Here is a 12,987-nt window from a genome sequence, read left to right as displayed (position 1 = left end):
GGTCAAAATACCTCCACGGGATTAAAGAAGGGGAGAAATTGACACGTGGGAATAATTTCCGAAAACCTCATTTGAAACGTCAATATGATGCGAAGTGACGTTAATGCACAGTGTACTCAGTATTATGACAGTTAGGAAGTATAGGATGAAAGCATTTATGTGCATTTATGTATACAGTGTGTGTGTTTGTTTTGTTTTCGAGGAGGCACTCAGGCCCGTGTCAGTGCATTGTGGTTTCCGGAAGGCGCTAGATGCATTAGCAGACACAAAGTGAAAGGTTTTGCGGGGAGTCCTGGGTTTGTGTCATATTTGCTTGTCGAGCTCTGAGCCGAACGCTGTTTCGCAAGCATTAGCGCTCAGCTCAGTCATGTCCATGTAGAACCCGCTTTTCACAGGCCGCTGGTCTGAGCTGTGAGGCATGAGAGAGAGAGAGAGAGAGAGAGAGAGAGAGAGAGAGAGAGAGAGAGAGAGAGAGAGAGAGAGAGGGAGACAGAAAATACAAGAGACAGGGAGAGCAAAAGTAAGCGAGACATCTAGAGGGAGGAATAATGAAAGGCATAAAGAGGAGATTGTGAGAAGTTAAGAGGGTTAGATAATGAGAGAGAATCAGTGGGATAAGAGAAAGAGAGAGAGAGAGAGAGAGGCACAGGGAGAGAGAGAGAGAGAAACTGCAGATCTAGGTCAGAGAGGCAAAGCAGTCAACAAACGAGTGGAGGAAGGGATGAACAGGCCTGTGAAGCTCAAAGCTCTTCGTTGTGAATGGGACAGCTCAGGGAGAGAGTGGTTCATCTCTGTGTGAGAGAGAGAGAAAGAGAGAAGGAAGGATGATAGAACAACTTCAATACTGTGTGATGTTCTTTTCCAATTATTTGTCATTATTCAGGCTGTAACTAATAATACTTTTCATTTTTGATTAAGGCATTTTAGGAAATATGAATATTTGCTTTCTTGATGAGAGTTAATTGAGAATAAACCTGTGAACTAAGTACAGAGGTGGAGCAGCAGCCAGTTAGCTTAGCTTAGAAGGAGGAAACAGATATCTGCACCAAATTTCATGACTCCATCCAATGCCGTTGTTAAGATATTTCACTAAAAGCCAAAAATGTCAACCTGCTGGTGTTGCTAGAGGACAATTCAGGGATCACCAAAGGTCTTTATGCTAAATTTATGGTATTTCTTGTCTACTTCCAGTTTTTTTACTTTAATTATAAAAAAAGAAATGTACAAAAAATAATAATTTAAAATAAAAATAATTTCTCTCTTGCACTCTTTCTCACTACATTTGTGCCTAGTCAGCCTCTTGAGAATTTGAACCACATCCTGGCTCCATCTTCATAAGTAAGGCACAAGAGTGGTATCAATCTCCTTATCAAGCTCTCAGCCAGAAAGCAAAAAAGTATTTGTTTAATTTATCAATCATTTTTTCCAAACATTGGATTGATTGCTTACTGTTATTTGCTTTAATGTCGGACACTCAAAAACGCCCCCTCGCAAGTTCCCAGAGCTTAAGATAATGTCTTCAATTTGCTTGTTTTGTCCAACCAAAAATCCAAAACCCAAACAGATTTAATCTGCAATGATATGAAAAAGAAAATAATAGCAGATTCTAACATTTGATAAGCTGGATATGTGGCATTACAGCTTGATGAATGAACTCGTTGATGAAAATTAATGGAATAATTCATTGAGTTATTCTGAATTGTTTTGACATCATTGTTACACACATTCTCCTCTCAACTGCTGTTGAAAATACTATTGTAGTTGACATTCATATAACCAAGGCCAAACCAAATCCCATCTTTTGAATTTGCAAATAAATGAACCGTGGGAGGACAAAGAAAGAGTGAGAGATGAAGATGAACTGACAGTGCTAATTCTTCTCTGTTGCTCCTTTCACACTTGGTCATTTAATAAGGCTGGGTGACATTACTTGCTCCAGGAGGGAAGAAGAGATGGAGGGAGGGAGGTTGTCAGGTGGCTCAGAGTAATGAATCTTTATCCACTTCTGATGATATCCATGTCCAAAATCTATTTGACACATTCTCTCTCTCTCTCTCGCTCTTTTAGTCACTCTTCCACTCCCTCAATCATTCTCTCTCTCTGCGTCTGTGTGTGCACATGTGTGGGCGTTTGCAAGAGTTCTTCTGTCTGTGTGAGTAGTGGAAAAAAGGGAGATCTTTTTGTATTTTGTGTGTGTGTGTGTGTGTGTGTCTGCATGTATGTGTATGTGTGTGTCTGAGTTACTGGTTTGTAAGTGGCTGTAATTCCTTTGTTGGTCTCCAACAAAGCCAGTCCTTGTGCTTGTGGAATTGGGGCAGTCTGATCCTAATGAGAAATCCCTGTTCAATCTTTCCAGCTCTTTTACTCTCACAGAATCTGGACTGTGTGTGTCTATGTGTGTGTGTGTGAGAGAGAGAGACAGAGAGAGAGAGAGACTGATCACAGCATTCAACTTAGTTTGCATTGTGCGGTTCTGGATTGTGACACAATGAATTATCATATTAAAACTTTCTTTTAGCAATAAATCAGCAAGTTTAAAAGTTTTTTTTTTAATTCCAGAAGAGCAGTTTAATGAGAAGTTTAAGTTCTCATGATTTATAAATCATTCAGGGACCTGAGCTGATGTTAACATATTGCCAGTCATCTTGTGGGAACCCACCAAATGAACAGTAACAGTTTTGTTTCTAGTAATGGCTCTAATACTGTGGTGACTTTTGAGGCACAGTAAGCAAGTAAAGCATTTTGTTTACAAAATGATAAGTGAATAATAAACTTGTATTTTTTTCTTCTTCTTCTTTTTCAGAATTAATTTCTTGATAATTAACTCACTAAGTTGATTTTAAATTTGGACTTTGACCCTAGCCTAAACACCAGCTGACCTCATGAGTAAAAACATCGTTATCATCTCGTTATGTTGACCGATTTCTCTACTTTGTAAAATGTAGGTGTAACAGAACAAGTAAGCAATTGAGCTGCCTACATTGTTTTGCTGTAAACAACTCTATATTTTGAATATTACTCACAAGCTTTTAATTAAGTAAAGTGAGTTTTGGTGAGCCTGTGGGTACAATTGATCTGTTAAAACGTCATAAAAAATAGAATGTGAAGTGATGAGAATGACTAATGACTGGTGGCGGGGTGCAGAGCCAGTTCTGCAACTGTAAAATCACTCCTGAATGAATTGCAAAGCAATAACGCTACTGATGTTTAGCCATAATACGGCGCTGTAGCATTCTTAGCCTCTGTTTTTGCTCTAGCACTCATTATCAGAACGGCCCTTCGATTAAAGCCCTCAGGAGGCGCTTTAGTGCCAGACCCTTAATGCCATCTGGTTTATAACAATTCCACCAGGAAAACAGTCCTGCCCTTGTTTTGAGTCCTTGCCCATGTGTGTATGTATTTGCTTGTTTGTGCCACTGCTGCTAAGCTGTTCTTCTCAGACTGTAACATGCTAATCAGTTCAGTCCAGACAGGTGGAAGTAATAGCCGTCAGTGGTTTTAGAGTCTCTAGCCCTGTTAGCTTCATTAGCTAATCACAGCCACAGATGCTCTGTTGCAAACGAACCGCTTGGGCCCTTCCATTCGCCCCTCAGCTTCCAATCTCCCAGCTCCTCACCATCGCTCCCCCCAGGCATCTGCCTAGCCTCGATATTATACAACACACCCGGGTCTATGGTTTTGTATCTGTTTGTCTCTTCAACTGTCAGCTGTGTATTTATTAAACTGCTATCTGAGATTTTTTAGAGTTACACTGATTGGACTGATGCTGCAAGTACAAGTCAAATCACAGTGATATACGAGGGTGTCTCGTTGACCCAGCAGTCAAATGTATTTACTGTCAAGTCCTTGATTTGAATCCGGTCAGGGACATTTGTCAGGGACACCATATTATCATTTTCTGATGCTCTCTGCTTCCAACTACTTAAAGCCTGCAATTCATAAGTTTTGACCACATACAACAGATGTGACTCATTCACATGCATAGCTAAAGAAAAAAAAAGACTTAAAATTAGCATTTTGTAAATAAAAATGTAAATAAACCCTGAACTGCAATAGAAAATATTAGTAATTTAGTTGCCTGCTGTTATTCCTTGTATTAAAAGAGCTGCCGATTGGGGCAATGCAGTGTCTAATGGGTACATGGCGATGACCATGAACCACAATATTCCAGTTTTGAGTCCAGATGGGGACCTTTGTTGCGTGTCATTCCTCATCTTTACTCTGCCCTCATTTTCTGTAATTTCTCAACTGCTAAATCTCTAAGTGCAGCATAAATGCCTCAAAAATACTTAAAAAAAGACCAGTCAGTTCATCTGGGGATAATAGTCCTTTCCTGTCCATCCCACCAAAATCCATTGTTTTGGATTTTGGTGGGATGACCCTTTACATTTAGACAGATTACAGGTTTTCTAATCTGTCTAATGCTTTGTGATGTTTGACTGAAAGTGAAAGATGTGCACTTCAACTGTGCATGTGCATTTTCTTGAGAAAACTGTCTTTCAAAGACATTCACATTTTTCTTGTATTCTTTTTTATGTCTAATCCTTTTCTCTGCTCTGTCTTTTTTGTCTCCTTGCGTCTCCGTCCTCCTCCTTTCCTCCTTTCTCCAGGGTCGCCATGTTAAGACCGGGCAGCTGGCAGCTATCAAGGTCATGGATGTCACTGGGGTAAGACACACACATATACACATATAGTACAGCACTCACATGCACGCACGCACACACGCACATACCTACCCACAGCAAATCATCTCAAGTGATTATACCACTGTCGACCATGTCATCTAATTATGAGCGATGAGTCAGTGCTGGCGTGTGTGTGTGTGTGTGTGTGTGTGCGTGCGCGTTTGTGTGTGTGTGTGTGTGATGTGGCAGAGAGGAAATGAGGACAGGCCTATTGCCATGGTAATATTAGCTGGAGGTATTAGGACAGCAGTGTGGTCTCAGGCGTGTCTGTAAAGCAGGAGGGAATCTCAGCTATATTTAGAGATCCTCTCACCCTACGCCTCGCTGTCAGCACTCAGCTGCCAGCAAAACAATGAAGGTCTGCAGGAATGGAGCAACAATGGAACCTATGAATGGATAAATAAATATGAATAGAAAATTTAAAAAAAAAATGAATGAATGAATATGAGCGTAAATGACTGAGCATGTTCTGGAAGGTGTGTGAAGATGAATGACCGAATCGAAACAGAAGTAATGAACAAATAAACAAAACTGTGTATGACTGTTAAATAAATCTGCTTAAATACAATAAAAAATTAATGACTGTATTAGTGAATGAGGGCAAACACGAAAATTGCTTACTAAACGAGCCGATATTGTACGAAATCAGCTTAGTAAAACAAGTGTCTTTGTTTTCCGAGACATTGAGCCCTAATTTGAAGTAATCACGGCACAATTTCCTGACGTTGGATAATTAATGAGAAATTATATTTTTAAGTAACCAACTGCTACTGTAGCAACTTGTTTCAAACAACTGCTTTTGGCTTTGTGGCAGTAACCTCCTAAAACACAAGTAACTAAAAAGTAATGCTGTTATAGGATCATTTAGAACCTCGTTGCGTTATTTGCAACCATAGTATCAACAGCCTGATCCGTTTTGCTCTATCACCACCCCATTAAGATGTTTGAGAGGTCACAAATAGAGGTTGCAGTTTTATGCCTGTTGATTTTTCTCTTCTTGTGTGTGTGTGTTTGTGCTCGTCTCAGGATGAGGAAGAGGAGATTAAAGCAGAAATTAATATGCTGAAGAAGTACAGCCACCATCGGAACATCGCCACCTACTACGGAGCTTTCATCAAGAAAAACCCTCCTGGCATAGATGACCAGCTATGGGTATGGCATCATTTGTGTGTGTGTGTGTGTGTTTGTTTTTATCTGCAGTTGCACTGTATGTGTTTGTGTGTATGAAACTGAGCGATACAGGAAGAGAAGATGGTTGTCGTCTCTGTAAAAGTTTCATTTTTCACTGTTACATTAGGTTAGAGAAGCCAGTTTGTAGTTTGTTCATGCATGCAGTGACTGTAGATTTGTGTGCACTGGAATATGCATATATACTTAGTGTCAGTGTGTGTGTGTGTGTGTGTGTGTGTGTGAAAGGATATGAATAAGTGTGTGGTTGGCTGGCTGGCTGCGGCAATAAATCATGTGTTAACACGATCTAAGGGAGCTCTCTCTTCTCTGATCATGTAGCATTCATCACACAACAATGAGAGGACACACACACACACACAAACACATGCGTATATTCACACAGCAGCTAGATCTACTGCCTGCATAATTCCCCCTGACTCAACAGCTGCCTGTTTTCCCTGTGTGTGTGTGTGTGTGTGTGTGTGTGGGTGTGAGTAACATGACGATGCATTGTACGCTTATATGCTTTACATGTGTCCCCTTATGTTTATGCATGTCCGAGTTTGTTTCTTTTGTCTTTGCGTGTCTGAGTACACGTGCAAAGCCTGGATGAGAGAGGTCCGGCTATTACTCGCCAACTTCCTCTCTCTATGTAATCCAGAGTGATGATGAAGAGAGAGCTTGAAGCAAAGCCAGGACTGACCAGCTGAACTTTTGGCCGCTGATATCCACGGATGTAATGCAGGGATAGAGGAGAGAGAGAAGAGGAAAGGAGAGGAGAGGAGAGGGATGGACAGAATGGACACATTGTGTTTAGGTCAAGAGAAGGACTTGATTCATTCATGTGATCTCATGATCCTGTTGAGTCAGTTTATGCCAGTAATTTCTGTGGTCTCTGCAGTGTGTGTGTGTGTTTGGAAAGTGTGACAGAGAAAGAGTGTGTGTTACACGACTGTCTCTGTGTGTGTTGTTCATGTTTATTGCCTGGTACCGTTCTGTCTTTATTACTAATGCTATTACAGTAATGTGATTATACTGTGTATATTCTTTACCAAAGTCTACCATGTTGAAGAGAGCGCTTTTTATTCAGTGCACATGTGTCAGTACCGGTCTATAAAAATGAATATATCCAAGAGACATTATGACTATTGGTGCTTTGTTGAGATTGGCCAGCACCAGAGTTATGAGGCTGATAACAATATCAGAGAAGCTGATATTTTTAGCTGAGAAAAGATATTTTACAGTTCAACGGCAAAGAATTCCACAAAGTACATAAATAAACAAGTAAGATACACTAGTTATCACAGGAGGTTGATTTATAGGAGTTACTGGGTTGTCTGGAACACATCCTAGACCTGCTTGATTTTACAGAACAGTCGATAATCAACCTTGTATGTGTGCAGCTGGTCATGGAGTTCTGTGGAGCTGGCTCAGTGACAGATTTGATCAAGAACACCAAGGGCAACTCTCTGAAAGAGGAGTGGACTGCTTACATCTGTCGAGAGATTCTCAGGGTAAGTGGCCACGTTGCCAAGTCAGACCTCAAACCTCTATAGAAATAACTGTTGAGTCATTTTGACCTAGCCCTCTTTGAATCAGCAGTCGTCAGTTACTTGAATGATTTTGAAAGGGAAAAAAGAAAAAAAACAACAACAGATGGTGTGAACATTCATAGTTGCTTTTCACAAGAAAACATTTCCTTTTTTTTTCTAAGTAGATACTGCTGAAGAATGAACAGACTTGATTTATGGAGAAAAATATTCCCAAGCACTGGAAATTTAGCAGCAGAACTAGAACTGTACATGTACCCTTTAGTTCCAACATTCCAATCTACAAATAACCATAGAAGGAAAAATAAACTTCAGGCATTCATGCGTAGGAGCAGGAACAAAAATACACAAATATAACAAATAAAACTACAAATTAACATTTTGAAACTGTTAATAAAATCAAAAATTTAATGTTCTTTTTTATGTATGTGGCAGCGACAAGTCAAATCAACATGTCGGGTTTAGCTCAGGTTTAGACAGATGAATTGAATCGAAACCCACGATCAGATCTTCCAGGGAAACCTTACTCATTCTCCCACTCACATCTTTTCTCTGCCATGCATGTGCATTTTTTTGTGCTGAGGGCTATAGCCTCAAACAGGGAGCAGCAACATCACTTTTTTTTGTATCTGGCAGAGACAAGTCAAATCAACATGTCAGGTTTAACTCAGGTTTAGACAGATGAATTGAATCGAAACCCACGATCAGATCTTCCTGGGAAACCTTACTCATTCTCCCACTCACATTTTTTCTCTGCTGTGCATGTGCATTTTTTGTGCTGAGGGCTAAACAGGGAGCAGAAACATCACTACATATTGTCAGTCACCGTGCATCTCTGAACTGAGGCAACAATTTCCTTTGATCCACTTATATTTCTTTTCTCACCCCTCATTGCTCGTCTTATTTCGTGCTCTCCGCTCTTTCTCTCTCTCACCATGCTCTGATTTGGTCTTCCTCTCTTTTTCTTTCTCTCTGTCGCTTTGCATTTTGTCTCTGTTTGACCCGCTCTCTTCTTCCCTTTTGGCTGTCTTCTGATTTTCTCTATTTTTCTGCCCTTTTTCTATGTCTTCCCGCCTTCCCTCTGTTTCCTTTTAACATTTTTACTGTCTCTGTCTCTCAACTGTCTCCTATTTCTCAGTGTTTTACCTTTAATTTCAGTCAGTTTACAATCAATATAAGAGACTACATTAAAATAATAATTAGTACATAAATTGTCAAAGCATAAATACTTAATAGACAATATTGTATTTCAGCTTGGATTTATTGAACACAAATGCCTATATATTACAGTATGTGTGCAAATGTAATTATGCTTGCAAGAGCAAACATCTCTTAATTTCCTAATACTTAATGAAAGATGGAGACAACATGTCCAAAATCAAAATTTTACTTTTTTTTCCTTGTGTAATGAATAGTTGGTTGGTTGATTATACTGACAAAATGATAAAATATTTGCAGAAAGGTTATGTTAGGAACAGTATATAATGTTCAATACAAAGTAATGTTCTTCAGATGCTGTTTTTTGCTACCACCAAACTACTACTGCTACCAAATGATGTTGCAAAAAACATTTTCCTCTGTAAGGAAGGATCTTTTTGCTTGCCACCCCTGCATAGGGAGGTCAGAGGTCAAGGTCAGCTACACAGCAGTTACCCTGGAGCTGCTAGTCCTGCTCAAGGACACTTCCTTTCGGAAATTAGCTCTTTATATATAGTAATAATGGTAATCTTGACATGGCTCATTGCTGCAGTGGCTGTCCTTCACCGTGTGTCTGTGTCGCTGTCTGCAGGGTCTGACTCATCTCCATCAGCACAAGGTCATCCACAGAGACATCAAGGGACAGAACGTCCTGCTGACTGAGAATGCAGAGGTCAAACTAGGTCAGTCTGTCATCTTACCCTGCTTGACAAAAAAGCTTTAGGATTGCGAGGGCAGTAGGAGGTATAAAGTTTCAGATGGCTCAGAGGTGTGTGTGAGTGTGTTTGCGTGTGTTTTTGTGAGGCTTTTCTTTCTTTTATGCTGAATAAAGCCTACTCATCTCTCTGTACCTCTGCCAATGTTTACGGTGTGGTGCAGATTGCTAAAGAAGGGATTCTCTCTCTCTTTTTTTAGCTCTCTCCCTAAAGCTCAGTGGGAATTATAAGGTGTGTCTGTGTGGGTAATTCATTCCTGTTTAGAGTCCATGATGAAATTCACTAAAGCCCACTGGTTGTGTCACGCACACACACACACTCACACACACACACACACATAAACAAACCACACACAGTGAAAAACCGAGACAAAAACACACATTAAATACGCTACACACTATGCCCTGACATATTTTTTTGTGTGTTTGTGCATTTGCCCGGTAGTGGACTTCGGTGTTTCGGCCCAGTTGGACAGAACAGTCGGAAGGAGGAACACATTTATCGGGACGCCATATTGGATGGCACCAGAGGTCATCGCCTGTGACGAGAACCCCGATGCCACGTATGACTTCAAGGTGCTTTGGCAACACCCCCCCCTCTGAAGATATCTTGTGCCTTTTCTTGATCGCCTTGAGTATTTATGCACTGTGTCTCACTGTTTCACTGCAGAGTGATTTATGGTCATTGGGGATCACAGCAATAGAGATGGCTGAAGGAGCACCACGTACGTACTCAATCAATAACCTACATCTCAACCTACATTTCTTAGTGCTACTACGGTAGATCACTATAATCAGAGGCAGATCATTTTGCAGCTCAGGCCAATGCTACTCATCTTTAGCCATATTTTTAATGAAGGCCAAGGAACTGATATATATAATTGGTTGTCTATTTATTTTCTTAATCCTAGAGGTGCTGGCACATGGTTGTTGTAATTGGAGGCAGCAAGACTTTTTTCCTCCCTCCTATTAATTATGGTTAAGTAAAAAAGCTACTCCTCGGTGTAAAGTTGCCCAAGCTACAGTTAGTCATTAATCATGGTAAACCTGAAGGACATGATTCAGTTTTTTTCAAGGTTGTTCCGTCCTATCCTTGTTTTATTTTTATACTCATGTAGACATTTAAAAAAGTCTTCCAGTTGGAAAAGAACATCTCAGTGTTTGCTTCAGGCCAGCAATTGGTGAAAACTGGCAGTCACCTTACACACATAGGATGAAATGAAGGCTAGGAAATAATCCATCCAAAACATGTATGTCTTTAAATGTCTTTTCTTTTATTTTGGCTAACATTTTTAGCTGAACAATAGTCAAGATAGGTTTGAAAATATGAAGTTTGAATATTAACCGCCCATTTTTGGCTACATGTTCTTTAGTAAGATGGATAACCACCATAGGTGTTCGATAAGAACACATACTGTAGATGTGTGTGTGTGTTTGTATGAATGTAACGCACAGATTGTTATCAGTATCGACAGCTTATATTGATCAGGTGAGGGCTAATTCCAGCTGGCTTTGACTATATGCCATGATAATGTTTAGCACAATTACCTAGAAACATTCACCCTAACTCATCCGTGTTTGGTATCTGATATCTGACCGTTTAGCGCTGTGTGACATGCACCCCATGAGAGCCCTCTTCCTCATCCCACGCAACCCCGCTCCCAGACTCAAGTCAAAGAAATGGTGAGTGTTTATGTTGATAACTGCGCTTGCCGTGCATGTTTTCTATCACTATTAAAAGCAGGAAAATGAGTCCAGAAATAAACTGGATTGGAAATAAGACTATTGAGCAATGGATGGATGGGTAAATACAACCTAGAAACTCTATGATGGTGTTTGAATTTTCTCTTTAAAATTGTCAACAAAAGATTAGAAATTAATTAGAATTTAAATGTTACTCAATGTATCCTTACCAGAACAAGTATCATCACATGTTAAAAATGCTCAATATCTGTAAAAAAGCTTTATTTATCCATTCATTGAACGTTTGTTACTCACTACAATATATATTTTATATACACATTTACAATGAGTTTTTTTTTAATGTGTGTGCGTGGTTTCAGGTCGAAGAAGTTCCAGTCGTTCATAGAGAGCTGTCTGGTGAAGAGCCACAGCCAGAGACCCAGCACAGAGCAGCTCCTCAAACACCCTTTCATCAGAGACCTGCCCAACGAGAGGCAGGTCCGCATCCAGCTGAAGGACCACATCGACCGCACCAAGAAGAAGAGAGGAGAGAGGGGTGAGCAAGAACATATGCTGTAGACATGTGCACATATGGATTTAAACACACATCCAGTAGATTTATACACACATGGCGAGTGGAGCGACAGTTTCATTAAGTGGTTGCGCTTGATAGATGATTAGTGGTTCTCACTCAAACTGTTTCTTTGGATTATGTGGCACCAAAGCTCATCCCCAAAACCAATAGGAACAACCCATTACACTCCCATTACATTCAGTGTGTAGCTGAAATGCTCTCTCAGATACACACATAAATACACACAAGCAACAAGCACTTCGTTGGAGAAATACAGCTGCAAGGGTGAGATGTAATACCCTCTCAGACGTGTACCAACACAAATTCTGACACACATGTAACGTCACATTCTTGGATTTCAGCAGAGCGGGAAATAACAGTGACAGAGTTGTATTCCACTCCACCACGACACAAACACACTCCATCTGAGTGATAGACTGACACTCGCACACAGAACTGCGCTAGCGAGAACCACATTAACCGCTTCAAGAAACAACATACCGCAGGGCGGACGTCGCGATGATGTATAGAAATGTCTTGTCATTGTAGAGACAGTGGCTTTCTGCAGCCGTCACTTTTATCACATTCGGAGGACAGGTCCATGCGGATGTGTCTCGGGAAGAGCCGGGCCTCTTCTGCTTCCGTTATGCTTTAAGCCCCGTTTGACTGAGAGAGTTCTGAGCTAATGTTCTCCACCTCGCTACACACAGTAAAATGACAATTTATACTCCTATTCAAAGCGGCTAAAAGAAAGTGCCTTGAAGGAGTGAAGATCTGGGAATGCCAAAATCGTGAGCGGCGTAGTAATGACCAAAGGTAGCTCAAGTGAAAAATGCTCAATGTAAAGTAAAATGGTTTTGCTCACTGCTGGTTATCACCTCACTCACTTTTATTTTATTCATTCTTTATTTTTTACTTTCTCTCTTCGTCAGATGAGACAGAGTACGAGTACAGTGGCAGTGAAGAGGAGGATGAAGAAAGAGACATGGGTGAACCAAGGTCAGTGTCCTTACAAATGTACACAAACATATAAACATACACATTCTCTACAACTTTTTTTTTCCAAAAACATGTTTGACATCCCTTCACCAATTCACTCAATCACTCAGTCAGTTCACTCTCATTGGTCTGTTTACAGCTCTATCATCAACATCCCCGGGGAATCAACCCTGAGGCGGGACTTCCTGCGCCTCCAGCTGGCCAATAAGGAGCGCTCGGAGGCACAGCGGCGGCAGCAGCTGGAGCAACAGCAGAACGAGGAGCACAAGCGCTTACTATTGGCTGAGAGACAGAAACGCATCGAGGAGCAGAAGGAGCAGAGGAAGCGGCTGGAGGAAGTAAGCAGGAAGAAGTTAAAGGGGAGGCTTTAACTGTGACCTTTGACCTTGGTGAATGGTGAAACTTAGGAAGTGT

The 12,987-nt window shown here is 40.7% G+C and overlaps 1 protein-coding gene across 4 annotated transcripts in view; it reads left to right on the top strand.

Annotated features, from left to right (window-relative positions):
* The window catches only part of tnika (TRAF2 and NCK interacting kinase a), a 61,641-nt gene that overhangs the window by 25,665 nt on the left and 22,989 nt on the right, over nucleotides 1-12,987 (top strand). For all 4 annotated transcript variants that reach the window (XM_067613503.1, XM_067613504.1, XM_067613506.1 and 1 more), the window contains exons 3-12: nucleotides 4,611-4,667; nucleotides 5,712-5,837; nucleotides 7,259-7,369; nucleotides 9,195-9,285; nucleotides 9,763-9,893; nucleotides 9,988-10,042; nucleotides 10,922-11,000; nucleotides 11,381-11,556; nucleotides 12,507-12,573; nucleotides 12,713-12,911. In XM_067613503.1, coding sequence (XP_067469604.1) covers nucleotides 4,611-4,667; nucleotides 5,712-5,837; nucleotides 7,259-7,369; nucleotides 9,195-9,285; nucleotides 9,763-9,893; nucleotides 9,988-10,042; nucleotides 10,922-11,000; nucleotides 11,381-11,556; nucleotides 12,507-12,573; nucleotides 12,713-12,911 — 1,092 coding nt within the window. The remainder of the gene's footprint in view (nucleotides 1-4,610; nucleotides 4,668-5,711; nucleotides 5,838-7,258; nucleotides 7,370-9,194; nucleotides 9,286-9,762; nucleotides 9,894-9,987; nucleotides 10,043-10,921; nucleotides 11,001-11,380; nucleotides 11,557-12,506; nucleotides 12,574-12,712; nucleotides 12,912-12,987) is intronic.

The sequence above is a fragment of the Thunnus thynnus genome, chromosome 16 (assembly GCF_963924715.1).
Source record: "Thunnus thynnus chromosome 16, fThuThy2.1, whole genome shotgun sequence".
In the NCBI taxonomy this organism is placed as follows: Eukaryota; Metazoa; Chordata; class Actinopteri; order Scombriformes; family Scombridae; genus Thunnus; species Thunnus thynnus.
This window is presented reverse-complemented; position numbering and strand designations above follow the sequence as displayed.